Raw genomic sequence first — 13,852 nt, forward strand, 5'->3', positions numbered from 1 at the left:
GATGTAGCCTGGCTTAGAGATGTCTGACATGCATTCTGCACTGATGTGATAACTAAAGAACACATTTTGAATGATGTTAAGTCAAAAGATTTTCAGAAGATAGTAAAAACTACTTGAGGGAAAGCTGCTTCAACTTGATCCATTCAGGAGTTCTACCCAAAAGCAAACAAACAAAAAAACCAAAACACTACATAGCACATACTTTACCTTTATAAACAAATAACTAAAAAGAAACTAATACAAAGAGATTTTTTTTCTAAGAAAACAAATTCTAGCATCAATATCAAGATAACCAACTGACCTAAAAATTGTGTACAAGTCATTAATGGGTATTTTTAACAAGCTTTTTAACAAAGGTTAAATCACCAAGAAGATACTAAATTAGGATCAATATGTTGAAAAAAAATGTGCCTTGAGTCTTAGACTTTAGCCAAATCAGTTAAGTTTAAAAGGTATGATACTAAAAAGGTTAAACCATCCACCAACAAGAAAAGTCAACTCTACTCCAATTTATTCCCCAAGACTGTGGACAAACAGGATTTTACTTTTCAGTCAAGTCTTTTGAAAACTGATAACCCATGATTACAGTAATCAAAATAATTGATAGGCTAGACTAGAACTCTCTTTTTCTAAACATAAGAAGTAACAACATTAAAAATAAGTGATACAGTAAAAATAAAGTCTTGCCTTATACAGTCTTAGCTCACCTGAGGTATGAGTCTATCCAAGTGTTCAGCTCGATTTCCATGAGAAGGGTGTGTGGATAACCATTCTGGCAACTTGGGATGACCCTGGAGGCTATCTGCAAATTCCATCTGCTGCCAAAACACTGAACTGGCTCTGACGTCCACACAAGCCTAGAACAAGAATTAATGACAGAAAAAAATGAACTTAGTTATGAGAACATTTTTAAAAATTTATCTTTATGTCATTACATTTTAAAGGCATTTTCTACCATTATTTGCACATGATATATCTGATCAAGGACTGGTATCCAAAATATAAAAACTCAACATCCAAAAAACAAATAAACCAATTAAAAAAATGGGCAGAAGACATGAAGAGAGATTTTTCCAAAGAAGACATCCAGATAGCCAACAGAACATGAAAAGATGCCTATTGTCACTTATCATCAGGGAAATACAAGTCAAAACAACAAGATATCACTTCACACCTGTCAGAATGGCTAAAATCAAAAACATAAGAAACAACAGGTGTTGGTGAAGATGTAGAGAACAAGGAACACTGGCGCCCTGTTAGTGGGACTGCAAACTGGTGTCACAGTGAGAAACAGTATGGAGACTCCTCAGAAAGTTACAAATAGAACTACTTTATGATCCAGCAATGCACCATTGGGTATTTAACCAAAAGATACAAGAGCATGAATTTGAAAGGATATTTGCACCCCTGTGTTTACAGCAGCATTATTTACAATAGCCAAAATATGGAAGCAGCTCATGTGTCCATCAATTGATGAATGGATAAAGAAGATGTGGCATATATATACAAAGAAACATTATTCAGTCATGAAAAAGAATGAAATCTTGCAATTTGCAATTACATGGATGGAACTTGAAGACCTACTGCTAAGTGTAGTAAGTCAGTCAGAGGAAGATGAATACCATATGATTTCACTCATATGTGGAATTTAAGAAACAAAACAGGGGCGCCTGGGTGGCTCAGTCAGTTAACTGTCCAACTCTTGATTTCGACTCAGGTCACAACCTCAGTTTGTGGGTTCAAGCCCCAGGTCAAGCTCTGTGCTGACAGCGTGGAGCCTGCTTGGGATTCTCTCTCTGCCCGTCTCTCACTTGTGATCCCTCAAAATAAATAAACACTGAAAAAAAAAGAAACAAAACAAACAAGCAAAGGAAAAAACTTGACACAAAACAAGAAACAGATTCTTAATTATACAAGCCACACTCATACTAGAGGGGAGAAAGAGGAGGAATGGGTTAAACAGGTGATGGGGATGAAGGAATGCACTTGTGATGAGCACCAGGTGTTGTATCGAAGTGTTGAATCACTGTATTTATACACTTGAAACCAATATAACACTGTATGAAAACTGGAATTAAAAACTTAAAAAAAGCAAAAAAGAAGTAGCAAGAAACAAAGAAAAAGGCATAGGAATGAAAAAAAAATTTCTATCAGTATTTTAATAAAAGAATAATATACTCATTACTTTTAAAAAAGCTCATAAAATATAGTATTAGAGAAGCCCAGAAGAGAATGCCCACCCTCTCTCTCCATGTATAACACTGACAGTACACTCACTCCCAAAGATAACCCATTATTGTCAGTATGATATATATTAAGAACACGTATTGAGGGCAAAAATCTTCCACACAAATTAGTATTTTGTTTTCATAAAAGAGAGGTTTTAAAATCTAATCCATCATGCCAAGATGGCAGAACAACATGGAAGATTTTTTGCGTCTCTACTCCATGAAATGCAGCCAGATGAACACTAAACCATCTTACACACCTAGAAAACTGACCTGAGGATTAACACAACAATTTGCACAACCTGAACCACAGAACTAGGCAGGTACACAGCATGGAGAGGTGAACCAGAGGAGAGAAGCCACAGAGGGCAGGGAGCTGTTTTTACTTGCAGAGAGAGGACAGAGACGGGGGGGGAGGGAGAGTATGGGAAAAGCACCCCCCACCAAAAGGAGCTGGAGAGAAAGTGGAAAAGTGGAAACAGCCACAGGGACTGAACAAAAAAGGGAGAAAGGAGAAAGTAGAGGGTTTAAATTCCATTAAGACTCTATAAAGAGGGGGAGCACAGTCTGAAACTCTGCAGCTCAATACCTGGCAGTGTTCTGGTGGGAAGGATGAATCCCCAAGAGCAGAGACCAAGGTCCAAGGGGTCCATGGGACACATGGGGAGTGGCAGTTCCCCTGCTGGGGACATTTGGTAGAGGCTGTGCAGCCACCCCACAGGCAAAGGTACCAGCAGACCCCGGAGAACAACCACATTCCCTGGTGTTGGAACAAGGATGTTAAGAGCAAAGCCTGGAGCCAGATGCGTGTTGTGATTTTCCATAAACCCTGAAACACTGCTGGTAAAAGATCATGCAAACATTTTCTGAGGCGGGCTGGCACCCAGGGGCAGTCTCTGGGCATCAGCAGCAGCACAGTCTTGCAAACATTCCGGGGGTGGTCCACACCCAGCCATTGCTCAGCGAGACCCTCCGCCAGAGGATCTGAGTGGGTCAAAGCCACAGTCCCTCAGAAGTGAGGTGTTGGGAAACACAGCCACATCTGAGATAAAACTCAGGATGGAGGTGCTACCTGGCAGCCTGACAGCTTAGTCACAGACAGTGCAGAAGTGGGGAGGGGACACAAGCCGGAGACTAAGGAGGGGTGCTTGACTGCCAGTTGTGGAGAGCACAGAGTTCTGATACTAGAGACTGGGTAGCAGGGTGACACCATTTTCACCCCTCCCATGCATGCACATACATGCCTAAACACACCACAGCAATCCACCCCAGTAAGCTAAGCAGCACCATCTAGTGGAGAACTGAGCCATTACACTAAACCCCGCCCAACTGGGCCAACAGTGCTCTTGACAAACACAAGACTCTCAACCTGCTTAGTTTACAGACTATAAACTGCTTCATAGCTTGACTTCTACGGGAAACCAGTTGTATCATTCTTAATTCTGTTTGCTGGTCCTTTTATTCAATTTTTTTCTCTTTTCTCATTTTTGAATACAGAAAGAAAGAATTTATTTTTATTTTCCATTATTATTAAAAAGATTTTTCTTTCATTTTTTTCTACTATATTTTTTACTTTTTCATAAATTTTTAAAATTCTATTTTACTTTCATCATTTCATTTTATTTTATTGTATTCATTTTTCAAATTTTCAAACGTTTTCCTTTTTCCTTTCTTTTTCTTTTGTCTTTGTTATCTTTTCTTATCTTTCCCTTTTTTCTCTAATCTGTCCAGCTTGTTTCAACAACCAGACCAAAAGACACTGAGGATCTAGCATCCTTTATTTGATTTCTTTGAACGTTTTTAATATTTTAATTTTAAGGGTTTTTTTTCTTTTTTACTTTATTAATTCCTTTTTTTTCCTTCAAAATGACAAAACAAAGGAATTTACCACAAAACAAAGAAAAGGAAGAAATGACAGCCAGGGACGTAATGAATACAGATACAAACAAGATGTCTGAACCAGAATTTAGAGTCACAATAATAAGAATACGAGCTAGGGTTGAGATAAGATTAGAATCCCTTTCTGCAGAGATAAAAGAAGTAAAGCTACTCAGGATGAAATAAAAAATGCTATAAATGAGCTTCAATCTCAAATGGATACCACAGGGGCAAGGATGGATCCGGCAGAGCAGCAAATCAGCAATACAGAGGAAACTTAGGGAGAAAATGAGGCAGAAAAAAAGAGGGAGACTAAGGCAAAAGAGCATGATATAGAAATTAGAGAACTCGGTGACTCATCAAAAAGGAGTAATATCAGAATCATAGAGGTCCCAGAAAATGAGAAGAGGGGAAAAGGGGTAGAAAACTTATGTCAGCAAATCAAAGTGGAAAACTTATCTAACCAGGGGAAAGACACAGATATCAAAATCCAGGAAGCAAAGAGGACTCCCATTAGATTCAACAAAAACCGACCATCAACAAGGCATATCATAATCAAATTCACAAAATACTGAGGCAAGGAAAGAATCATGAAAGTAGCAAGGGAAAAAAAGTCCTTAACCTACAAGGGAAGACAGATCAGGTTTGCAGCAGACCTATCCACAGAAACTTGGCAGGCCAGAAAGGAGTGGCAGGATATATTCAATGAGCTGAATTGGAAAAATATTCAGCCAAGAATTCTTTATCCAGCAAGGCTGTCATTCAAAATAGAAGGAGAGATGAAAAGTTTCCTAGACAAACAAAAATTAAAGGAGTTTGTGACCACCAAACCAGCCCTGCAAGAAATTTTAAGGGGGACTCTCTGAGGGGAGAAAAGACAGAAAAAACAAAAACAAAAACAACAAAACAAAACAAAAAAACCACAGTCCAAAAGCAAAACAGATTAGAAAAGACCAGAGAACACCACCAGAAACTCCAACTCTATAAGCAACATAATGGCAATAAATTCATATCTTTCAGTACTCACTCTAAACGTCAATGGACTAAATGCTCCAATCAAAAGACACAGGGTAACAGAATGGATAAGAAAACAAGTTCCATCTATACGCTGTTTACAAGACACCCACTTTAGACCTAAAGGCAACTTCAGATTGAAAGTAAGGGGATGGAGAACCATCTATCATGCTAATGGTCAACAAAAGAAAGCCGTAGTACCCACACTTGTATCAGAAATCTAGATTTTAAAATAAAGACTGTAACAAGAGATGAAAAAGGGCATTATATCATAATTAAGGGGTCTATCCGCCAAGAAGACCCAACAATTGTAAACATTTATGCTCCAAATGTGGTGGCACCCAAATATATAAATCAATTAATCACAAACATAAATAAATGCGTTGATAATAAGACCATAATAGTAGGGGACTTCAATACCCCACTTACAGAAATGGGCAGATCATCTAAACAAAAAGTCAACAAGAAAACAATGGCTTTGAATGACACACAGGACCAGATGCACTTAACAGATATATTCAGAACATTTCATCCTAAAGCAGCAGAATACACATTCTTCTGCAGTGCACATGGAATATTCTCCAGAAGAGATCACATACTAGGATGCAAATCAGCCCTCAACAAGTACAAAAAGATTGAAATCATACCATGCATATTTTCAGACCACAATGCTATGAAACATAAAATCAACCAGAAGAAAAAATTTGGAAAGATAACAAATATTTGGAGACTAAAGACCATCCTACTAAAGAATGAATAGGCTAACCAAGAAGTTAAAGAGGAAATTAAAAAGTACACGGAAGCCAATGAAAATGATAACACCACAGCCAAAACCTCTGGGACACAGCAAAGGCGGTAATAAGAGGAAAGTATATAGCAATCCAGGCCTTCCTAAATAAGGAAGAAAGGTCTCAGATACACAACCGAACCTTACACCTCAAAGAGCTGGGAAAAGAACAGCAAATAAAACCCAAAACCGGCAGAAGACAGGAAATAATAAAGATTAGAGCAGAAATCAATACTATCGAAACCAAAAAAAAAAAACCACCACAAAACAAAACAACAACAACAACAAACATAACAGATCAATGAAACCAGGAGCTGGTTCTTTGAAAGAATTAAAAACACTGATAAACCCCTAGCCAGTGTGATCAAAAAAGAAAAAAGGACACAAATAAATAAAATCAAGAATGAAAGAGGAGAGATCACAACAAACACAGCAGAAATACAAACAATAAGAATATATTATGAACAATTAGACATCAATAAAATGGGCAATCTGGAAGAAATGGACAAATTCCTAGAAACATATTAACTACCAAAACTGAAACAGGAGGAAATAGATAATTTGGACAGACCCATAACCAGTGATGAAATCAAATTAGTAATCAACAATCTCCCAAAAAACAAGAGTCCAGGGCCAGATGGCTTTCCAGGGGAATTCTACCAAACATTTAAAGAACAGTTATCACCTATTCTCTTGAAGCTTTTCCAAAAAATAGAAATGGAAGGAAAACTTCCAAACTCTTTCTGTGAAGCCAGCATTACCTGGATTCCAAAAACAAAGACCCCACTAAAAAGGAGAACTACAAACGAATTTCCCTGATAAACATGGATGCAAAAATCCTCAACAAGACACTAGCCAACCATATCTAATGATACATTACAAGAATTATTCACCACAACTAAGTGGGATTTATACTTGGGATGCAGGACTGGTTCAATATCTGCAAAACAATCAATGTGATATATCACATTGATTAAAGAAAGGACAAGAACCACACGATCCTCTCAATAGATGCAGAGAAAGCATGTGACAAAATACAACATCCTTTCTTGATAAAAACACTCAAGAAAGTAGGGATAGAAGGAGCATACCTCAAGATCATAAAAGCCATATATGTAAGACCCAATGTTAATACCATCCTCAATGGGAAAAAACTGAGAGCTTTCCCCCTAAGGTCAGGAACAAGATAGGGATGTCTACTCTCGATTGTTATCCAACACAGTATTGGAAGTCTTAGCCTCAGCAATCAGACAACACAAAGGAATAAAAGGCATCCAAATCAGCCAGGAGGGAGTCAAACTTTCACTCTTCGCAGATGACATGATACTCTATATGGAAAACCCAAAAGATTCCACCAAAAAACTGTTAGAAGTGATCCATGGGGGCGCCTGGGGGGCGCAGTCGGTTAAGCGTCCAACTTCAGCCAGGTCACGATCTCGCGGTCCGTGAGTTCGAGCCCCGCGTCGGGCTCTGGGCTGATGGCTCAGAGCCTGGAGCCTGTTTCCGATTCTGTGTCTCCCTCTCTCTCTGCCCCTCCCCTGTTCATGCTCTGTCTCTCTCTGTCCCAAAAATAAATAAACGTTGAAAAAAAAAAAAAGTGATCCATGAATTCAGCAAATTCGCAGGACATAAAATCAATGCACAGAAATCGGTTACATTCCTATACACCAATAATAAAGTCATAGAAAGAGAAATCAAGGAGCCAATCCCATTTACAATTGCACCAAAAATAAAATACCTAGGAATAAACCTAACCAAAGAGGTGAGAAATCTATATACTGAAAACTATAGAAAGCTTATGAAAGAAATTGAAGAAGACAAAAAAAAATATTCCATGCTCCTAGATAGGAAGAACAAATACTGTTAAAATGTCAATATTACCCAAAGCAATCTACATATTCAATGCAATACCTATCAAAATAACACCAGCATTCTTCACAGAGCTAGAACAAAAGACCCTGAATAGCCAAAGCAATCTTGAATAAGAAAAACCAAGCCGGTGGTATCACAATCCCAGATATCAAGATGTATTACAAAGCTGTAATCAAGACAGTATGGTACTGGCACAAAAACAGACACTCAGATCAATAGAACAGAATAGAGAACCCAGAGGTGGACCCACAAACGTATGGCCAACTAATCTTTGACAAAGCAGGAAAGAATATCCAATGGAATAAAGACAGTCTCTTCAGCAAGTGGTGCTGGGAAAACTGGATAGCGACATGCAGAAAAATGAACCTGGACCACTTTCTTACACCATACACAAAAATAAACTCAAAATGGATGAAAGACCTAAACACAAGACAAGAAGCCATCAAAATCCTAGAGGGGAAAGCAGGAAAAACCTCTTTGACCTCGGCCGCAGCAACTCTTTACTCAACATGTCTCCAGAGGCAAGGGAAACCAAAGCAAAAATGAACTATTGGGACTTCATCAAAATTAAAAGCTTCTGCACAGTGAAGGAAACAATCAGCAAAACTAAAAGGCAACTGATGGAATGGGAGAAGATATTTGCAAATGACCTATCAGATAAAGGGTTAGTATCCAAAATCTATAAAGCACTTATCAACCTCAACACCCAAAAAACTAACACAGTGAAGAAATGGGCAAAAGACATGAATAGACACTTCTCCAAAGAAGACATCCAGATGGCGGACCGACACGTGAAAAAATGCTCAACATCACTCATCATCAGGGAAATACAAATCAAAACCACATTGAATACCACCCCACACCTGTCAGAATGCTAACATTAACAACTCAGGCAACGACAGATGTTGGTGAGGATGGGGAGAAAGAGGATCTCTTTTGTACTGCTGGTGGGAATGTAAACTGGTGTGGCTACTCTGGAAAAAAGTATGGAGGTTCCTCAAAAAACTAAAAATAGAACTACCCTACAACCCAGATACTGCACTCCTAGATATTTATCCAAGGGATACAGGTGAGTTGTTTCAAAGGGGGCATATGCACCCCAATGTTTATAGCAGCGCTATTGACAATAGCCAAAGTATGGAAAAAGTCCACATGTCCAACAACAGATGAATGGATAAAGAAGATGTGGTATATATATACATACAATATAGTATTACTCGGCAATCAAAAAGAATGAAATCTTGCCTTTTGCAACAAAGTGGATGTATCTGGAGTGTATTATGCTAAGTGAAATTAGTCAGAGAAAGACAAATATCATATGACTTCACTCCTATAGGACTTTAAGATACAAAACAGATAAACATAAGGGAAGGGAAGCAAAAATAATATAAAAACAGGGAGGGAGACAAAACATAAGAGACTCTTAAATATAGAGAACAAACAGAATTGCTGGAGGAGTTGAGGGAGGGGCTATGGGCTAAGGCTTAAGGAATGTACTCTTGAAATCATTGTTGCACCATGGGCTAACTAACTTGGACGTAAATTATAAAAAATAAATAAATTATTAGATAAAAAACAAAAGAAAATAACAAGAATATGTTAACGCATATACAATATAGAAATATGTGAACTGCGAGATCAATAACATAAGGTGTGGTGGGGGGAGGAAAAGTAAAAGCATAGGGTTTTTGTATGTAACTCTTATCAGCTTAAAATAAGCTATTTTAACTATAAAACATTTTATGTAAGTCCCACGTTAACCATGGAGTACCTATATAAGATACACAAAAGAAAAAGACAGGAATCAAAGAATATCAATACAAATATCAGCAAACCACAGTGACAAAAGGACTAAAGAACTATTAAGACAAAGAGAAAACAATTAAAATAGCAACAGTAAGTTCTTTCCCTATCAGTAATAACTTTAAATGTCAATGCATGAAACTCCTCACTCAAAAAATAATGTCTGAGAGAATTAAAAAATAGATCTAACCAAATGCAGTCTACCAGAGACTCATTTAAGATATAAGGGGGCGCCTGGGTGGCGTAGTCGGTTGAGCGTCCGACTTCAGCCAGGTCACGGTCTCGCGGTCTGTGAGTTCGAGCCCTGCGTCAGGCTCTGGGCTGATGGCTCAGAGCCTGGAGCCTGTTTCTGATTCTGTGTCTCCCTCTCTCTCTGCCCCTCCCCCGTTCATGCTCTGTCTCTCTCTGTCCCAAAAATAAATAAACGTTGAAAGAAAAAAAAAAAAAAAAGATATAAGGACACAATGGAGATTCCTCAAAAAACTAAAAATAGAACTACCCTACAACCCAACAATTGCACTACTAGGCATTTATCCACGGGATACAGGTGTGCTGTTTCAAAGGGACACATGCTCCCCCGTGTTTATAGCAGCACTATCAACAATAGCCAAAATATGGAAAGAGCCCAAATGTCCATCAATGGATGAATGGATAAAGAAGATGTGGAATATATATACAATGGAGTATTACTCGGCAATCAAAAAGAATGAAATCTTGCCATTTGCAATTGTGTGGATGGAAGTGGAGGGTATTATGCTAAGTAAAATTAGTCAGAGAAAGACAAAAATGATATGACTTCACTCATATGAGGACATTAAGAGACAAAACAGGTGAACATAAGGGAAGGGAAACGAAAATAATATAAAAACAGGGAAGAGGACAAAACAGAAGAGACTCATAAATATGGAGAACTGAGGGTTACTAGAGGGGTTGTGGGAGGGGGGGATGGGCTAATGGGTAAGGAATCTACTCCTGAAATCATTGTTGCACTATATGCTAACTAATTTGGATATAAATTTTAAAAAATAAAAAATAAAATAAAAAGATACAAGGACACACACAGGTTTAAAGTGAAGGACTAGGAAAAAAATATACTATGCAATTAGTAACCAAAAGAAAGTGGAGGTGGCTATACTTAAATCAGACAAAACAGACTTAAAAACAAAAATTGTCACAGGAGAAAAGGGCCATTATATAATGACAAAAGGATCAATAAACATGGACACTATAATAATTATAAATATATATGCACCCAACATCAGAGCATCTAAATAGATAAACATTGATAGAACTGAAGGGAGAAACAGATAGCAATACAATAGCAGTGGGAGAATGCTAGAAGCTACTTTAAGTAATGCACAGAACATTCAGATAGAAAAATTAAGATGGAAACAGTGGACTTTAACACTATAGACCAAATTTATCTAATACATATATACATTAACATAAGCAGATACTCATCTTCTCAAGCATACATAGAACATTCTTCAGGACAGATCACATGTTAGGTCACAAAAAGTATCTTTTCCAGCCACAATGAAATGAAAGTAGAATTCAACAGCTGAAGGAAAACTGAATATTCACAAATATGTGCAAATTAAATGACACACTCCTGAACAACCAATGGGTAAAATTAAAAATGAAAAGGTAAATTACAAAATATTTTTGCAACAAACAAAAACAAAAATACAACATATTAAAACTTACACAATGCAGTAATAGGGGAGTTTATAGCAATAAACATCTACATTAAAAAAATCCCAAATAAACAACCCAACTTTATACCTCAAGGAACTGTAAAAAGAAGAAAGTAAGTACAAAGTTAGCAGAAGGAAGTAAATAATAAAGATTATAGGAGAAATAAACAAAATAGAGAAAAGTAAAGCCAATAGAAAAAAAATCAATGAATAACAGCTAACCTTTTGAAAAGATAACTGAATTAACAAACTTTTAGCTAGAACTAAAAAAAAAAAAAGACTCAAATAAACAAAGTCAGAAATGAAAGAGTAGACATTACAACTAAAGTCACAGAAATAAACAAGATGCTAAGAGAAAACTACAGTTACATGCCCCCAAACTGCATAATCTAGAAGAAATGGATAAATCCTGGAAACATAAAACCTACTCAGACCAAATCATTAAGAAACAGAAAATCTAACCAAACCTAAAACAAGCAAGAAGATTCAATCATCTAACAAGAAAGAAACATCCAGAACCAGATGGGCTTCACAAATTAATTCTACCACACATCTAAAGAAGAACTGACACCAATCCTTGTCAAAATCATACATAAAAGTTGACAAGGAGGAAGCACTTCCAATCATTTTGCAAGGTCAGCAATATCTTGATACCAAAGCCAGACATTAAGAAATATTAAGAAAACTGCAGACCAAATGTCCTGATAAACACAGATGCAAAACCCCTCAATAAAATACTAGCAAACCGAACCCAAGAGCTTACTGAAAGAACTGTAGAACAGGGGGAGTGAGGAGAAATGGCAGAGTAGGAGGATCCTAAGATTATCTCCTCCCATGGATATATCAAGGCAAGAACTACATGCTGCGCAACTCACGGTGTAAATGACCTGAAGACTGACAGAACAGATCTTCCACAACTGAAGACATAAAGGGAAGGTCACAACAAGAAGGGTAGGAGGGGCACAGACACAGTAGGGAACCAAACTTATGGCATAGCAATCAGTACAGAGGAGAAATAGTAACAGGTGTGGAAGAGGTAGGGGATCAGGCCCAACATCTGGCCCTTCCAACCCTGAGGACCCGAACCAAGAAGGCAAATCCCCATAACACGTGGCTTTGAAAATCAAAGGGGCTAAATTCCAGGGGAGCCAGAAGGCTATAGGGAACCGAGTCTCTGTGCTTAAAAAGCCAGGGCCCTGTATTACTCAGTCAGAGACCCAGCACAGAAGCACCAATTTGAAAAGCATCTGTGTTATACATGAAGGTGATTTAGTGTCTGATTTTAGGATATATGCCAGAGCAGTAGGAATCTGCAGATTTCTCTGGGAACAGAAGTGATGACAGGCTCCATTCTTCTTGTCCTCTTTTAGCCTCATTGGCTGGATGTTGTAGGAACCAGTTCTGACACACTCCATCACTGTGCTGGACCATCTGCCCCATTTCAGCATTCCTCTACAAACCTACCCCAGCAGGTACTCCAAAGCAGCAACCGCCCTGCCACACATGGCAAGCAGCCAGGCCAGGAGCAGTGCCCCTTTGAAGTGACTGCTGTCCAGGAGAGGGGAGCAATAAATCCCACCCCCTAGCACGGCTATAGTACCTACAGCCAGGTTTCTCAGCCAGGTGACAAGCCCTGCCCACCAGTGCACCTACAGCAGTCACAGGAGGTCATCACGGACAACGAGGCTGAGGGCTGGCCCCATCTACCAACATACCCAAAGTGACTGCCACCAATCCTCAGCCAGCTGCACGAGGGGCAAGCCATGTCCACCAGCGTGCCCACCGTAGTTTCAGTCACTTGTTGTTGATGGGAAGGCTAAAGGCCAGCTCCGGCCACCAACACACCCTCAGTATTCACAACCAAGCCACAACACAGGGAATACCCCTAGAGCACCTGGTTCTGGTGACCAGGAGGGACTGTGCTACTGGGCACTACATGACACCTTTGATATAGGCCACTACTTTCAAGACCAAGAGACATATCTGACCTAATTAATACACAGGAACAAACACAGAGAGTTAGACAAAACGAGAAGACAGAGGACTGTGTTCCAAACAAGAGAACAAGACAAACCCTAGGAAAAGAACTAAATGAAATAGAGGTAAGTAATCTATCTGATGAAGAGTTCAATGTAATGTTCATATTCACCAGACTTGAGAGAAAAGTGGATAAACTTCAGTGAGAACTTCAATAAAGAAATAGAAAATATAAAAAAGAGCCAGTCAGTGCTGACCATACAATAACTGAAATGTAAAATACACTAGAGGGAATCAAAAGCAGATTAGAGAATTCAGAAAAACAGATCAGCAATCCAGAAGACTGGGTAATGAAGAGCAATGAAACTGAACAACAAAAACAAACAAAGAAATAAACAAAAAAAATAGAAAAAATAATTTAAAAATGAAAATATGACACAAAAATAGGCATATAGATCAATGGAACAGAAATAGGCATATAGATCAATGGTATAGAAAGCCCAGAAATAAACCCATACTTATATGGTAAATTAATCTATGACAAAGGAGGAGAAATTATACAATGGGGAAAAGGCAGTCTCTTCAATAAATGGTGC

The 13,852-nt window shown here is 38.3% G+C and overlaps 1 protein-coding gene across 3 annotated transcripts in view; it reads right to left on the reverse strand.

Moving 5' to 3' along the window:
- OMA1 (OMA1 zinc metallopeptidase) overlaps positions 1-13,852 on the reverse strand; it is a 74,788-nt gene that overhangs the window by 16,362 nt on the left and 44,574 nt on the right. For all 3 annotated transcript variants that reach the window (XR_003970818.1, XM_030325087.1, XM_030325088.1), the window contains exon 8: positions 708-857. Coding sequence is in view for 2 of the 3 variants with exons in the window: in XM_030325087.1 (XP_030180947.1) it covers positions 708-857 (150 nt within the window). In the remaining variant the exon portion in view is untranslated. The remainder of the gene's footprint in view (positions 1-707; positions 858-13,852) is intronic.

The sequence above is a fragment of the Lynx canadensis genome, chromosome C1, assembly GCF_007474595.2.
Source record: "Lynx canadensis isolate LIC74 chromosome C1, mLynCan4.pri.v2, whole genome shotgun sequence".
Classification (NCBI taxonomy): Eukaryota; Metazoa; Chordata; class Mammalia; order Carnivora; family Felidae; genus Lynx; species Lynx canadensis.